The 17,136-nt window shown below is 37.2% G+C and overlaps 1 protein-coding gene across 3 annotated transcripts in view; it reads right to left on the bottom strand.

Moving 5' to 3' along the window:
• The window catches only part of VTA1 (vesicle trafficking 1), a 74,859-nt gene that overhangs the window by 17,380 nt on the left and 40,343 nt on the right, over nt 1-17,136 (bottom strand). Inside the window, exons 5-6 of one of the 3 annotated variants that reach the window (XM_027772900.1) lie at nt 11,377-11,485; nt 1,799-1,975 (exon numbers count right to left, since the gene is read on the bottom strand). In XM_027772900.1, coding sequence (XP_027628701.1) covers nt 1,799-1,975; nt 11,377-11,485 — 286 coding nt within the window. Of the gene's footprint in view, nt 1-1,798; nt 1,979-11,376; nt 11,522-17,136 lie in introns of all 3 variants that reach the window. The other 2 variants (XM_006151091.3, XM_006151090.3) reach the window with 2 other exon arrangements.

Here is a 17,136-nt window from a genome sequence, read left to right as displayed (position 1 = left end):
GGTCCAGGACTCGAACCATGGTCGACTACATGGGAGTCCAGTTACATAGCCATTACACCAACTGCTGGTCCCTGAGATAAAGTAAAATTTTAAAAATAATTTTTGGGAAAAGTTCAAACAAACTAAATAAGGTCTTCTATTTGAAAGTAAGATCATATTTTGTTAAAAATACAAGTAAATAAAAGAACCTGCAACTTTGGGAAAATACTGACACTAACTTACTGCAGGAGATTAGTTTTGTCAGATCATTTTTATACTGAAAACATAAATTCAGTACTGATTTATTCAAAGGTAGTGGTAGTCTCCGGTCTGGCCTTGTAGTCTACTGGTTGAAGGAGCTAGATCCCATATGACCAAAAGTCTTGATAGGATGGAGAGGTGGAGAAGAGATTGAATTGGCAATGACTACACTCCACTGAGGGGATGCTTTCTCCCTCTTCTTCTCTGATAGCCAACTTATCCTCTAACAGTCATCTCTTGCCTGTTTTAAAGTCACACATTTGTAATTTTTTTTATTATTTAATTTTAATTTATTCATGTATTTTAATTTGACTACAGAGAGACAGAGAGAGAGAAGGAAAGTGAGAAAGCAACCCAAGTCCAGAACTCAAACCATGGTCAGCCATCTGGGAGTGTCCAGTGCCTTAACCACCATGCTACCCACTGGTTCCTCCCCCCCCCCTTTTTTTCAAACTATTTATTTACATATTAATAATGTTAAAAAATAAAAAATACTGGACCAGCAGATAACATGGTGGTTAAGCACTGGACTCCCATGTGGCTGACTGCAGTTCAAGTCCTGGACATGACAGCTTGAAAACCACATATACTCAAAATTGTGAGAGGAGAATGGACAAGTGATAGTGGTGTGACTATCCCCCAGAGGGGGGAGAGAGTGATTTCTCATTTCCTCTTTCTCTCTCCCACTCCCAGTAAGTGTACGTGCCCCAAGGCAAAAACCCTAAAAATAATTAACCTGAATTCCTTCCTTTATCTGCCTATGATCCCATCAATACTGATATACCATGCCTTCAAGCCATCATTTCAATACATGTTACACATGTGGAAGGCATACAGGGTCAAGAGAATGAGGCAAGGAAAATGTCACTTTGCTATCATGATAGAATTCTGCCTAATCGAATGTATACTGTAATAAACCTCATTGGGAACAGCAGTTAGCATAATGGCTATGTAGCTGGACTCCCATGTAGTTTGACTATGGTTTGCGTTCCGGACTCGGTGGCTTAAACTCACGCCAGGCGCATGTGTGTGTATGCCCAAGATCCCGAGAGGAGAAGGGATTGCGGCGTGGCCATCCCCCTGGTGGGTGGTTTCTCGCTGTCTCTCTGGCGAGTGCATGCACCCTATAGCAAAAACAACTCCCCAAAAAACAAAACAAAACAAAACAAAACAAAAAACCTCATTTACTTCCATGCTATTCTTAACAGGGAAACAGAAAGATTGGGAAAGGAAGGAAAAAAGGAAACACAGGAAATAAAAAACATATATATATATTACATATATATATATATACACACACACACACATATGAAAAGTATAAAAATTATTCTTATTCTAAAATACATAGTTAATAATAATTGACATACATAAATACTTGTCATTTCTTAAAAAACTAGCCAACAACTGATAAAACTTCAATAAAAATAATGTTTTTCTGTTCAAATGGAATTTAAGGACCGTATGCTTCATGAACATCTTTACGAGCTATAAATATAATAGGAATGCACTTCTATTCATGAAAGGGGAATTCAGAAAGTGCTGAGTTTGAATTTCCTACCTGTGCTGTGAGGCACTTCTGCTGGAGTGTTAGCTGGAGCATGTGCCCCCGGAGGGATCTGGATTCCAGTGTAGCTGCCTGATGCCATACTGCCTGGGTCGTAAGTTGAAGATGATGATGGCTGAGGTGGTTGAGTGGGCAGAGAGGTTGCTCCAGCATCTTCATTTTCTTCAACATCTACTGTATAATATATACACAATGTTCAACCAGTTATTTCAAAATACAAATGCTGAATATTATATTTTGCTACACACACAAGCAGACTTTTCAAATGCAATTCTATTTAATGCAATTGATAAGTAGGCTCTCTCTTGAAGAACAGCTTTTTCTCTCTCTTTTTTTTTTTTTTTTTAAATTTCCTTAAAAAGTTTAATTGTCCCAGGGCCAGAAGGTGACATAGTGGTTATAGCGCTGGATTCCCACATGGCCAATTGAGGTTCGGGTCTTGGATCTGGTTGCTTGAAAATCACATCAGGCACTGTGTGTTTGTGTGTGTGCCCAAAATCAAAGAGGAGAATGGAAGAGAAGGGAATGGAGCATGGCCATTCCTCTGAGGGTGTGATTTCTCACTTTCCTCTCATTCTCTCTCTAGGGCAAGTGAATGTACTCTATGGGGGGGGGGAACCCTTTAAAAAAAAAGGGGGGGGCAAAAAACCTTAAAATACTTCACAAATAAAGAAAAATAAAAAGTCAATAAACCCACAGAATAAAGTTCAGTATCATTTAGTCACTGGGAAATGAAAATTAAACTATAATAAGGAACCACTATATTTGGGTCAGAATGCCTAAATTTAACACCGACAATACCAATGTTGGCAAAGATATAGAGCAACAGAAACTCTTACTAATGAAAGTGTAAATGATACAATCACCTCAGACAAGAGCTAAATATATACAACCAAGCAGCTCTGCCCTATTTGCCCAGAGTAATGGTACATATGCTATGTAGTCACATATAACGTATGTTTAAAAAACACATGTAACTGAATGTTCAAAAAGCTTTATCTACTATAACCTTGAACAGCCATGTTGTCCATCAGCAGAAGTGATAAACACATTACTCATCCATACAATGAAAGACTACTGAGCAGTGAAAGAAATGGACTACTGATACACAAGAGATGAGTTAATCTCAGACATGAACACTGAGGAAAAGAAGCTGGGCATGGGACCAGCAGATGATGTAATGGTTACATCACTGGACTCTAACACGGGTGACCATGGCTAGAGTACTGGACCCTTAGGCTTGAAACTCATGCTAGATGCTTGCTCATGTGTGCCCAAAATCTTGAGAAAAGAATGGAAGAGAAGAGACTTTGGTGTGGCCATCCTCTCCTTGGGGACTGATTTCTCACTTTCTGTCTCTCTGGCAATGCAAGTGCCCTGTAGCAAAAAAACTGAGGGTGTGATTTCTCACTTTCCTCTCATTCTCTCTCTAGGGCAAGTGAATGTACTCTATGGGGGGGGGGAACCCTTTAAAAAAAAAGGGGGGGGCAAAAAACCTTAAAATACTTCACAAATAAAGAAAAATAAAAAGTCAATAAACCCACAGAATAAAGTTCAGTATCATTTAGTCACTGGGAAATGAAAATTAAACTATAATAAGGAACCACTATATTTGGGTCAGAATGCCTAAATTTAACACCGACAATACCAATGTTGGCAAAGATATAGAGCAACAGAAACTCTTACTAATGAAAGTGTAAATGATACAATCACCTCAGACAAGAGCTAAATATATACAACCAAGCAGCTCTGCCCTATTTGCCCAGAGTAATGGTACATATGCTATGTAGTCACATATAACGTATGTTTAAAAAACACATGTAACTGAATGTTCAAAAAGCTTTATCTACTATAACCTTGAACAGCCATGTTGTCCATCAGCAGAAGTGATAAACACATTACTCATCCATACAATGAAAGACTACTGAGCAGTGAAAGAAATGGACTACTGATACACAAGAGATGAGTTAATCTCAGACATGAACACTGAGGAAAAGAAGCTGGGCATGGGACCAGCAGATGATGTAATGGTTACATCACTGGACTCTAACACGGGTGACCATGGCTAGAGTACTGGACCCTTAGGCTTGAAACTCATGCTAGATGCTTGCTCATGTGTGCCCAAAATCTTGAGAAAAGAATGGAAGAGAAGAGACTTTGGTGTGGCCATCCTCTCCTTGGGGACTGATTTCTCACTTTCTGTCTCTCTGGCAATGCAAGTGCCCTGTAGCAAAAAAATCTTTCTACCACCCCCCCCCCACCTTGTTCCCCCCCCCCCCCCCCCCCCCCCCCCCACAAAAAAAAGGAGCTGGGCACATAAGAAGCTCGACTAATACAAATTTCTGGAACATAAAATTAATTTATGGCAAAACAAACAATAAATAATGTAAATGCTTCTCAAGCAGGGAAGAGACTAGGAAGGAGTGTGAGGTTATATTTTTTGGATAATGAGAATGTTTTATATTTACAAAAGGGCTATGTATCAAATTCACTGAAGTATATACTTGGATTTTATTTCAAAAAAGAAATGCTGAAGGGTAAGAAAGTAAGCAAACAGAAAACCTCATTTTGTACGTTTGTCTTTTTTAAGGTTTTTGCCATAGGGCAAGTGTGCTCGCCAGAGGCAGTCAGTGATAGACAGAGAGAGGGAAAATGAGAAATGCTACAGTCTCTTCTCCATTCTCCTTTTGGGGTTCTAGGCGCACACACACATGTGCTGTGAGTGTTTTGTAAGCCACTGGGTCCAGCCATGTGGGATCCATCACCTTAACCATCACATCACCTGCTGGTCCCCAAATTTTAAATAATTTTATACATGAAACAAAGTTCGTGCACACTGAACCACAGAGAGCTAGGTATCACTATCATAAGTCAATCATGGAGACAATCTGCAGTTGTTTAGAATCACCACACAAGGGAGCTGGCAGGGTCTTTTTCTCTTGGGACACTGAATAAAGTGTGTGCTGTGCACCTGCATTTGACTGTGACCAGGAACATGAGGCCAGGGTTGGAATTTTCCACTAGTGGCATTATGTTGGCTTTCAAAAAGTTTTGAACTTTGAAGTATTACAGATTTCACTTTAGATCTTCAGATTAAGGATGTTCAACACATAGTCTTCTGACAACTTTCTGATAATTTGACATTATCAAAATTAAGTTACCTTATAAAAGGAGTGATTTTAATTATCTATTTTTTACATCATCAATTTTATATCTGTTTAAATGTCATGAAGCTGTGGTACACAACAAGCACTTAATACACATTAGTATAACACACATTACTGTTTTCAAAATTAAGTACACCATTCCTTTCTTCCTAACCCGAATTAACTGAGGTATAGTACCCATTATTTTCTACTTGTTTTACTAGAAATTCAATTCCAGAACAATACATCATTAGATCTTGTTAAACAAACATTGAGAATCTCTTGTAAGAGTTAATTTAAAAATACAATATAAAGTGACTAAAAAAAAAGAAAAAAGCAGAGATCTTAAAGACTTTTCTCATACACACTCAGATATACTTAAAGACTTTTCTTATATACATCCTTTTGTGGAGTCATAAGCCATTTCTCAGAAGATATTATTAGATGGTATGACATTAATACCTAATTATGATACCAGGTTAGTAAGATGAAAAAAAAAACCAGTGAAAATATTCTCTTTTGTATTTTAAGGAATTTATTAAAATTCTATAGTTCAAAAGTTTCTACTATCCAGAAGCTCCATCAAATCTGTACAAAAATAAGGCATAGAAACTAGAACTTTTACTTAAACTGATTTTTAGAAAACAAACAAAAAATGACCTAGACTTAATAATCTATTTGGTTAATGTTATAAAAAGCTTACAACAATTTCAGGACAAAAAAGTTTGAGATGATAATCAAACACTTCCTACAAATTTTAAATAATTTTATACATGAAACAAAGTTCGTGCACACTGAACCACAGAGAGCTAGGTATCACTATCATAAGTCAATCATGGAGACAATCTGCAGTTGTTTAGAATCACCACACAAGGGAGCTGGCAGGGTCTTTTTCTCTTGGGACACTGAATAAAGTGTGTGCTGTGCACCTGCATTTGACTGTGACCAGGAACATGAGGCCAGGGTTGGAATTTTCCACTAGTGGCATTATGTTGGCTTTCAAAAAGTTTTGAACTTTGAAGTATTACAGATTTCACTTTAGATCTTCAGATTAAGGATGTTCAACACATAGTCTTCTGACAACTTTCTGATAATTTGACATTATCAAAATTAAGTTACCTTATAAAAGGAGTGATTTTAATTATCTATTTTTTACATCATCAATTTTATATCTGTTTAAATGTCATGAAGCTGTGGTACACAACAAGCACTTAATACACATTAGTATAACACACATTACTGTTTTCAAAATTAAGTACACCATTCCTTTCTTCCTAACCCGAATTAACTGAGGTATAGTACCCATTATTTTCTACTTGTTTTACTAGAAATTCAATTCCAGAACAATACATCATTAGATCTTGTTAAACAAACATTGAGAATCTCTTGTAAGAGTTAATTTAAAAATACAATATAAAGTGACTAAAAAAAAAGAAAAAAGCAGAGATCTTAAAGACTTTTCTCATACACACTCAGATATACTTAAAGACTTTTCTTATATACATCCTTTTGTGGAGTCATAAGCCATTTCTCAGAAGATATTATTAGATGGTATGACATTAATACCTAATTATGATACCAGGTTAGTAAGATGAAAAAAAAAACCAGTGAAAATATTCTCTTTTGTATTTTAAGGAATTTATTAAAATTCTATAGTTCAAAAGTTTCTACTATCCAGAAGCTCCATCAAATCTGTACAAAAATAAGGCATAGAAACTAGAACTTTTACTTAAACTGATTTTTAGAAAACAAACAAAAAATGACCTAGACTTAATAATCTATTTGGTTAATGTTATAAAAAGCTTACAACAATTTCAGGACAAAAAAGTTTGAGATGATAATCAAACACTTCCTATACTCAAGATCAAAAGATTAAGAATCTGATTGTTAAAAAAGTCACTGATTCTGAACGCCTAAAAACCAAAACTAATGCTTAGTCATTTCAATTATCTAAAATGAAACATTTGTGGCAGTCCTCAAAGTAAAATGGTGTATTTACAACAGTAAAAGATCTTTTCATGATGTATTTCGAAGTATATGAATAATTATATATGAGGTAAAGTATCTTCCTAAATCAAATCTTTGAAGGAAACTACACATATATTTCACATTTCCTACAGGTATGTATATGTAAAAGGCACCTTGTATGTAATCAGAAAATAGAGAAGTGCCTCTGTTTGAGTTTCCCATCTAATGTAATTACTAAATGGGAAGAATGGTTTAGTCTTTGGCATTAGTTCTTAGGCTATACATGCTCCCTGGGTAATCTTACATTATATTGTACTTTGGGTCTCAGCTCTTGTTTTTGAACTGACAACTTCAAAGTTCTACTTTAATCCCAGACCTTTCAACTGGAACCTTTGGTAGAATATGTAACTCCCAGTTGAATTACTTCAAGTAGTAATTACCTTAAGATCTCAATGTCTTCTCTGAATTTTTCTACCAAACCTGCTTGTTTTGTATTAACCATTTCTTTGATGGGACTCATCATGCCTCCAACCACTTAAGGTGGAAATACAGGGGTCACCTTCCACTTTCGTCCTCTTCACATTTAACTATTGATTATTCATACTCCCCTAACTATACTTTGTTCTCTTTACCTCCATGGCCATTACCTCACCCAGGCTGTCATTTACTACTGGGATTAATAATAGCCCCTGGGTTTATCTGACAACCTGTCAAGTTATCTAACTTCAATTCAATCCCATAAAGTCTTTTTCCCAGTTTTCATACTCTGGCTGGTTTTCAATCTGTCCATCTGCTTCTGTAGATGTTCTAGATGTTCTTCCTCTCAGTTGCAGCATCATTCCCCCCCCCCCTTTTTCTGGAGAGGTTTTTGTTACAGGGTGCATTTTCAAAACAGACAGAGAGAGACAAAGAGACAGAAAGAGAGAAATCCCCCGCCAGCGGGTATGGCCACACCGTAATCCCTTCTCCTCCATTCTCCTCTCGGGATCTTGGGCATGCAAGTGCACGCGCCCGGCGTGAGCTTAAGCCACTGGGTCGGTACTTGAACCGCGGTCAGCTATGTGGGAGTTCAGCAAGATAGCCATTATGCTAACCGCTGGTCCCTTTTACCCCTTTCTTTATCTGACAGTTCAACTGACATTTAAGACTCAGGTCCAATTTCATACTACCTGTGATTATAACGGTTTCTTAATCTGTAGCGCCTCATAATATCTAAATTCCTGTAAGAAAGAGACCATGTCTTATTTAGCCCTAATACCTGGTTAAAGCTGACAAGATAATATTTTAAAAAAGAAGTTTTTTAAAAAAATGAAAGGAGAAAATTATGTGTCTATCATTTTAAAATGGAAAGAACACAGATATGCCCTAGATGATAGGGATCAATATAAATGCAAGGCTCTAAACTATAGAAATATTCCTTATAATGTTGACATTATGTTCTCAAGAGGTTAAATTAATGATTATCATGTTGCTCAGTTGAGATGTTCTTCTGTAAGGGTTAGTGGGGAATACAAATAGTGGAAGTCTTTATTGAAAAGAAAAATTTAAGAGCAAAGACTAAATCAAAAGCTCTTGATTCAAATTATGGTTAGTTTTTAAAGTTGGTTTATGAGGGGCCAGCAGGTGGCACAGTGGTTAAGACACTGGACTCCCACATGGCTGACCAGGGTTTGAGTCCTGGACCTGGAGGCTTGAAACTCATGCCTGATGCGTCTGTGTGTCCCAAATCCCGAAAGGAGAATGGAGGACAAGAGACTGTGGTATGACCATGTACCACAGGGGGTATACCATGGGGGGTGGTTTCTCACTTTCTGTGTGTGCCTCTGGTGAGTGCACGTGCCCTATAGCAAAAGTGTGTTAAAAAAAAGTTTCTGGGGCCGGCAAGTAGTACAGTGGTTGGGGTACTGGATTCCCATTTGGCTGACCATGTTTTGAGTCCTGGACCTGGTGGCTTGCTTTCTCACTTTCCCTTCCCTTTCTCTCTCTGGTCAAATTAATAATAATAATAATAGTAATAATGATAATAATACAACAAATTAAAAAAAAAAAGTCTGGGAAAGTTATTTATCCTCTCTACTCATTTCTGAGCCAGTTGGTGGCACAGTGGGTAAGGCACCTGGATCCCACAAAACTGACTGTGAAATTCAAGTCCCAGATACATCAGCTTCAAAAATATGCTTGGAGCATGTGCATGTATGCCTCAAATCCTGAAAGTAAACAGAAATGGAGAAGGAACTGCTGTGTGATCATCTCCCAAAGGGAGTACTTTCTCACCTTCCCTTTCTCTCTCTCCCCCCCATGTGAGCACAAGTGTCCTATAGCATATTATAAAACAAAACAAAACAAAAAAAGCCACTCGTTCCCCAACTATAAATAGGGATGTCCAACTATCTTCCAAGTTAGGACTCAATTAGATACTACAAGTAAAATATTTAACATAATGCCTAAAACCTAGTAAGTACTCTACAGATATTAATCTAAGTTATAAAGATACTAATTAAATAATGTCTCTTTGCTAAGATTATATATATCAACTTTGTGGAAATTCAGGTAAGAGAGATCACTAAGATGAGCAAATAGACAAAGAAGAATAAGCATTTAGGAGCAAGGAATAGCTCCAGAATATTACATAAGTGTAATCATATTAGGAAAAACAAGTCATATCCCTCCCAATGACCCAATACAATATCAGATAATATGACCTGGACCTGGTGGTTTTGCTTCTGTGATCAGAATATACTATATATTAGTAGTTCATTCACTTTAATTGCTGAGTAGTATTCTATTATACAATTTGTTGACCCATTCACATATTGATGACATCTAAATTATTTCCAGATTTTGGCAATTAAAAATGAAGCTGTTATAAACATTCATGCATAGGCTTTTTTTCATATGTATGTATGTATGTGTGTTTTTGTTTTTAATAGAGATTTTTGCTATAGGGCATGTGCACTCTTTGGAGAGAGAAATCACCCCCCGGAGGGATGGCCACACCACAATCCCATCTCCTCCATTCTCCTCTCAGGATCTTGGGTGCACACTCATACACCCAGTGTGAGTTTCAAGTCACCAGGTCTGGGACATGAACTGCGGTTGACTACGTGGGAATCCAGTGACAGAACCATTACGCCATCTGCTGTTCCCCCATATATAGGCTTTTGAGTGATACGTTTGCACATCTCTTGGTAAATACCTATCTGTGAGTAGGGCTGTTAGGTCTCATGCACATACGTTTGCACATCTCTTGGTAAATATCTATCTGTGAGTAGGGCTGTTAGGTCTCATGCTAAGTATATATTTAATTTTATTTAAAACTGACAAACTCTTTTCCTTTTCTTTTCCCACAAGCAAAGAATGGGAGTTCCAGCTGCTCAGCATCTTTGTCAGTACTCAGAACTATCAACTTGTTAAACTTTAGCTTGAGATTCTGGGAGGTGGGTAGGCAGTCTTGTGTGGTTTTAATTTATCTTCCTCTAATGCCTAAAGGTTATGACATCTTTTCATGTGTTTATTTGCCACTCACCCATAGAACATTCTTAAATGATCTATGAAAATACTCAACAGAGCTATAATTTCTTTTTAAGTGGCATTCTTATAGGATTTCAAAAAGTTCACAGAAAATGGAATTACAGTACAAACATATTTTGGTGCAAAAATTGTTTTTTAAATCAATGCAGTTTCTTTCGTAATATGCATTTTCCATGAACTGCCTGAAGACCTTCATACAATCTTGTACATATATGTATACTTCCTGTGAAAACTGCAACTTAGAACTAAAAAAGTATTAGGACAGCACAAAGATACAGAAGTCACTAAAATAAGCTAAAAGAACTAAACTATCAATTATTACAGAGTGTACATTCATTTACTAGGCACTGATTAAAAAAAAAAATCTGAAGAGGTTAAGAGTTACAGAGAATAGTGCCAAGATATCATTCTCAATACCGAGGCCATGTGGCCATCGCCTCTATACATTTAAAACTGAAGCCAGTGTTTAGTTATTTAAGCCTTGGTGGGATCTGGGCAATAGGATCTTGTGGAAAGGAGAAAATCTTTTCATATTTTCTATATGCCCTAATTTCTGAACCATATGATTGTATTATGTACCCAACTCCCCAAAGAAATCCACACAATTCATATAGATAAAGAAAAAATAACATAGTGCTCTTTGTGGTTCAGAAATTAAATGGACTGCTTTTCCTACATAAGAATGAAGTCTGATTAGTGGTAGGAGACAGTCAAACCGTTTGTCGAATCGTTTGTTGATGTGGAAAGATATTATAACATTTTGGCTTTAATCTCTTACTGTCTCTAAATTTATGATTTTCTATTTTCATGGATTTTGGACACAATAGAATCAAAACTGTATTGTTTCTCCCAAAGACTTTGAAAAATAACTCACTGAACAATGATGATTCTATCAAATCTTTTTATAATAAATACATACATACATACCATTATCTTCTTCAATTTCAACAGGGCCTGCTTGAGGAGTCTCCCCATTCTTTAAACAATTATGGATATATGTTGCCTTCCATCTTGCATACTTTCTATGTTTCACATTTTCATCAGTGAATTCTCCAAATACTGTTATGACATCCTAAAAGAGAGTATTTTTATTTCAATATTAGACTATGAAAAAAGTAAGAACTAAACGTTTATAATGACTTGTATTCCTGAGATAAAAGCTTTTTACATACTGTAGCTCTGACACAGTTCGATAATCTCCCACTGCATCTTTGTATTCTACCAATCATCCTGGGTTTGACAGATTTCATAAAAACTTTTTCTTTTTTAAAGAATTATTTAATTTTATTTATTATATTTTAATCTGACCAGAGATACAGAGAGGAAAAGTGAGAAAGCAAGCTGCCAGATCTAGGACTTAAACCGTGGTTGGCCATGTGGGAGTCCAGTGCCTCAACCACCTGAAAAACTGCTGGCCCTGAAAAACTTGCTTTTCAAACACATGGAGTTCTTAAAACCACATGCCTAGCTCTCTTGTATGCTTTCACATTTCTAAAAAGATCTCTAAAAGAAATATGGGAATGCCTTTTTACCAAATCTGCAGCCTTTATACACATGGGAGAAAACTAGGCTAAAGGGAATTTTAAAATTAAACATCACATATAACAAACTGAACTATTTTTATTACAGAAGAAAAAATTGATCTAAAAATCTGTGAAAAACAAAAGGAAAATTCAAATGATGTTGTAAAGCAAACAAATGTAGACTAATATCCAGGGAAACTTGGCTCTTTATTTTCTTTTAGGTTTTTGCCGTAAGGTAAGTGTGCTTATGGGAGAGAGGCAGAGGCAGTCAGAGAAAGGGAAAGTGAGAACTTTTGGGAATGGCCATGCCGCAATCCCAATCTCTTCTCTTTTCTCCTCTCAGGAGTTTGGGTATGCATGTACATATATGTGCCTGGCATGATCTTCAAGCTGCTGAGTCTGGTCATGGCTGACAGCCATGTGGGAATCCAGCACCTCAACTACCACACCACCTACTGGTCCTCAAACTTGACATTTTTTGCTCACTGTATACTATTTACATCTCTGAACTTCAGGTGCCTCAATTTAAGAAAGAAAAAAATAATACACTTGGTCATCGTAGGGTGAACTGCAAATACCACGGAAGAGCTGCTGTCTTTTCTTTCCTGTCTTAAAATGTTTGTTACATATAAGACACATATCTGCTCTAAAAAAAAAAAGAGTGAAATCTCATAGAACTTTAGATGAGCTAGTGATTTTTAGCTTCTATTTTTATTGACCTTTATTAATACTCATGGACCTAATGGCATTGGTATCACCTATGAGTGTTAGAAATGCAGAATCCTGAAGCTCATCCCAAGTCTATGGAACCAGAAGTTTCACTATAATAAGAACCCTGGGTGATTTGTATGCATATTAGAGTTTGAGAGAGCACATCGTGAAACAGGAGACAGACCCTACTTACAGGCAGAAAGGGCAGGGAGCCCCCTGAGAAGAGAGTCACTGTGTTGTGTAGCTCATGGTCATTAAATTCCCCCATTTTTGTTTGACCCTAATTCCTCTCCTCTCTCAGAAACCACATTCCTTTGCCCTTAGATCTTTTTTTAAAATTTTTTACATTAATAAAAATTATTTCACATTAATTTATTATTGTAGCATACAAAACGAATTTTCCCATGCAGAATACACTGTATATTTGGGTCAAAGATATTACTATTTGTATTATCTTCAGGTAATTTTCCATTTTGTGTTTATGTTTACTTCCTTTTTTCGTCCATTAATTCTCTCCCTCTTACCCTCCGCCATTTCCCATCTTTCTCCCACACTGTCTCTGGTATTCACAGTTGCTCTCCATGCCTTTATATCGTCCAATATTTCAATTTCTGCCATGGAGTGCAGATATGCGGTATATATTAAGCGGGACATATAATGCCTATCTTTGATAGTCCGACTAGCTTCACTTAGCAGTAAATCTTCCATATCTGTCCACTTTATCAAATACCAGGGTCTCACTGTTTTTAAGACTAAGTAGTATTCCATAGTGTTGTGTGTCACACTTTAAGAAGAGACCAAAAGTTGAGATGGACATAGTCCAAGGCACACAAATAATGTGAAAGCATTTTTAGAAAGAGCAGAATGGGGCAAGGTACTCCCTGATGGTTGTTGGGACCCTCCCTGATTCTGAGGGATGAATTCCAAGATCTGGATCACCAGGCCCTCAAAGTTAAGTAAGATAATCACATGTTCTAAATTAACAGTTCTGAACAAATTAGCCACCATTACATAGTCATGAGACCACCCTAAGGTACTGCATAACCTATATGACATGTGACCCCAACGTAAGGGGAATGCATGCACAAGAATCCTGAACAAAGCCTCTGTGACCCGGAGAAGCCCCCACTCCCGCCCCAGCTCCTCTTTGGCAACCCATTTTCTGGGACCCACTCCCTATTTAAGAGCTCTGTTCTTCTCCCCTCTCTTAAAAAATCCCACTTGCTAGCCCCTTTCCATGTCTGGGTGTCTTAATTATTCGTTTAGGAGAGACGAGAACCCGGGTCCTGCTGTAGGTGCTGGGTCTGATCACCTCTGCACTACAGCGTCCCTGCGTCAGTATTTTATGATATCAGTCTCTAGCCACTATTACAGATAACTTCTGTATACAAGCCCCAAAAAACTAAGCCACAAATTACTAAACTGATATCACATTTCATTTCCCTTTAAAATCACACATTCCTTCTATTTATTCATTGAATTAAAAATAAATTCTATACATTGATTCCAATTTTCTTCCAGGTATGACTATTTTGCTGAAGTTCCACTAAAAAGCTTTTCAAAAGAAATGTCCACATTTTAAATCATCATACTTCTTCCTTTCTTCTTTTTTTTCTTTAAAAGAGGTTTTTGCCTTACGGCACAGGTGCTTGCCAGAAAGAGGGACACACAGAGACAGTGAGAGGGAAAGTACGAAATCACACCCCAGGAAGGATGGCCACGCTGCAATCCCTTCTCTTCCATTTTCCTCCCAGGATCTTGGGCACACATGCACGTGTGCAGGGAGTGATTTTCAAGCCACAGGGTCTGACTTAAACCACAGCAGACCATGTGGGAGAGTCCAGCAATGGAACTGCTATGCCATCTGCTGGCCTCAATCAAATCTTCACTTCTTTACTATTAGTTCATTCTGGCAGGGGTGGGGTAGAGTGGGAAGGAGTACTTTTCATTTCATTCCTTTTTATTTAGTTTAGATTCTCATATCACACAAAAGGTTCAAGGACTTGAATAAGCCTGTGTCTTAAATGACAGGGAGTCCACACGTGCCAGCTGTACCTTATGTTATTGGTTCACGCCAAGAACTACTCTTGGCAATGTTACCAATTGCCTACTCCACAATGGCAAATCAAGTAGACCTTTTCAAGTATCAACTTACCCCACATTTCAGCAGCATATCAAATACTGGATCATGCCAATAATGTGAAGCATTCTCTATCCTTGGGTTTTGCAACATTATTCTTCTAGTTTCCCTATTATCTTCTCTGACTACTAATCCTCTAACTAACCTTCAAATAATCTTAAGTACCTTGTCCCAATGGATTGTAAACTAGTGGGTTTAATCAACACTGACTCACATAGTATTTTAAGCATAAATTATGTTTTCCATAAATAATTGAAAAGTTACAAAAATCCAAATCCCTAACTTCTCTTTAAAACATGGAAGATTTCTTTAAAACATTGGGCCTATATTTATTTGGTAAGATTGTCTGAGCTGAATAGAGGTGGTCCCCTTCAGATGTTCTATATTCATGCATTCACCCCCACCCCATGTCCAGTTAAAGAATGTATCAATAGCTATTCATTTCCTCACAGTGGTCTGTCTTTATTCCTTATACTATGTACTGTATTCCTATATGCATCAGAACTTCTGTCATATAGCCTATTCTCTCGTCATTCTCATTTTAATGGGTTTAAATACTTTCGAGATCTTTATTCTTCTTCTTCTTCTTCTTTTTTTTTTTTTTTTAGGTTTTCGCTATAGGGTGTGTGCGCTCGCCAGAAAGAGAAGAGACAGAAAGCAAGAAAACACCCCCCAGGGGGCATGGCCACGCCGCAATTCCTTCTCCTCCATTCTCCTCTTGGGATCGTGCCCGGTGTGAGTTTTAAGCCACCAGGTCCAGGACTCGAACCATGGTTGACTATAAGGGAGTCCAGCAACATGGCCATTATGCCAACTGCTGTCCCTCGATATCTTTATTATTCTTAAATTGATATATCTAGCTAGAATAGGCTTCTGACAAATATCAAATGAATTATGTAAAATTTCTACACGGAAGTTTCACATACAACTAACGTTAATTCATTGAGAACTGTTATCTTGATTCCTCCAGGGAACTTACTCTTTCAAAAGTCAGAAATGTATGGGGTCATTTTTAGCACCTGCATCTAATCCTTTGCCTCTCCCCTCACTTCCTCATCTAATTCACCAGAAATCTAGTTCATTTTGTTTCTGAAATATATGAATTAGCCTTCATTTCGTCATTTTCTCTGCAATAGCCCCAAATCTGTCATTTTATCTATATTCTTAGCCTACTCCCAACCAAGTCTTCCTCATCCCGTTCTCAGAGTAGTGTGATCTTTCTGAAATATCAATTCAAGTCCGTATTTTCTGTGGCTTTCCAATATACTTTAAATATAAACAAACTCTGGGCCAGCAGGTGGTATGGTGGTTGAAATGTTGAACTCGCACATGGCTGAACGAGGTTCAAGTCCCAGACCAAGTGGCTTCCTTCTCATTTTCCCTCTCTGTCTTTCTCTGTCTCTGGTAAGTGCACATGCCCTGTAGCAAATAAAATAAATGAACTTGGGACCAGCAGGTGGTGCAGTGGTTGTGGGTGCTGGATCTCCACATGGCTGACTGTGGTTTGGGTCCCGGATCTGGTGGCTTGCTTTCTCACTTTCTTCCTCTCTGTTTCTCTCACTCTGTCCCTCTCTGATTAAATTTAAATAAATAAATAAAGTTAAATAAAATAATTATAAAAAAATAAACTCAATAAGTAATTCTTAAAAATAAATACAAATTCTAATTCAAACTATAAGTGTCTATTCTACCTGGTTTTTGACTATCCAATCTCCTTTCAATGTCCCTAGCTCTGTTCGTTCACTACCACCTAAGTGGGCCTTTCCGTTACTGACCATGCCAATGCCCAGAAAACCTGCTCTGCTTTTTCCTCACCTTCCTTAGTCAACTCTACTCAATTAGTTCCTCATATGTCAGATCAAATGTTACTTCTTTAGAAAGGCTTTCTTGACTTTCCCGATTCAAGGAAAGACTCTCTAGTAATTATATGTAAGCAAAATTTATATGCATGTTTATAAAACATTTTCTTTCTCCTCTCTCAACTCCCCCCCCCCAAATAAAAGCTCATTAAAGGCAGAGTCTAGATCTGCTGTTTACACCAAATGCTTGCCTTTGTTATCAGCACACTGAGGTTGCCTAACAAATACATACATTTCCAGTATATTAATATGATAGCTTTATTGATTCTGATAAAGGTTATTCTGTTTGATAGAGAGATTTGTTATTTCTGTGGAAGTGCAATGAAATATCATTCCTGTGATATATAATAGCAAACTGGGTTTAAAAAGTTAAATTAAGTTAAATTTTATACATAAAATTTCAAAATGACTTGAAATTTTCAATTTTTTTTTTAAACTGCTAGGGGACATGTGT

The sequence above is a fragment of the Tupaia chinensis genome, unplaced genomic scaffold, assembly GCF_000334495.1.
Source record: "Tupaia chinensis unplaced genomic scaffold, TupChi_1.0 Scaffold000313_1, whole genome shotgun sequence".
Lineage (NCBI taxonomy): Eukaryota > Metazoa > Chordata > Mammalia > Scandentia > Tupaiidae > Tupaia > Tupaia belangeri.
Note: the sequence above shows the minus strand (reverse complement) of the source record. Positions and strands in the feature narration are given on the sequence as shown.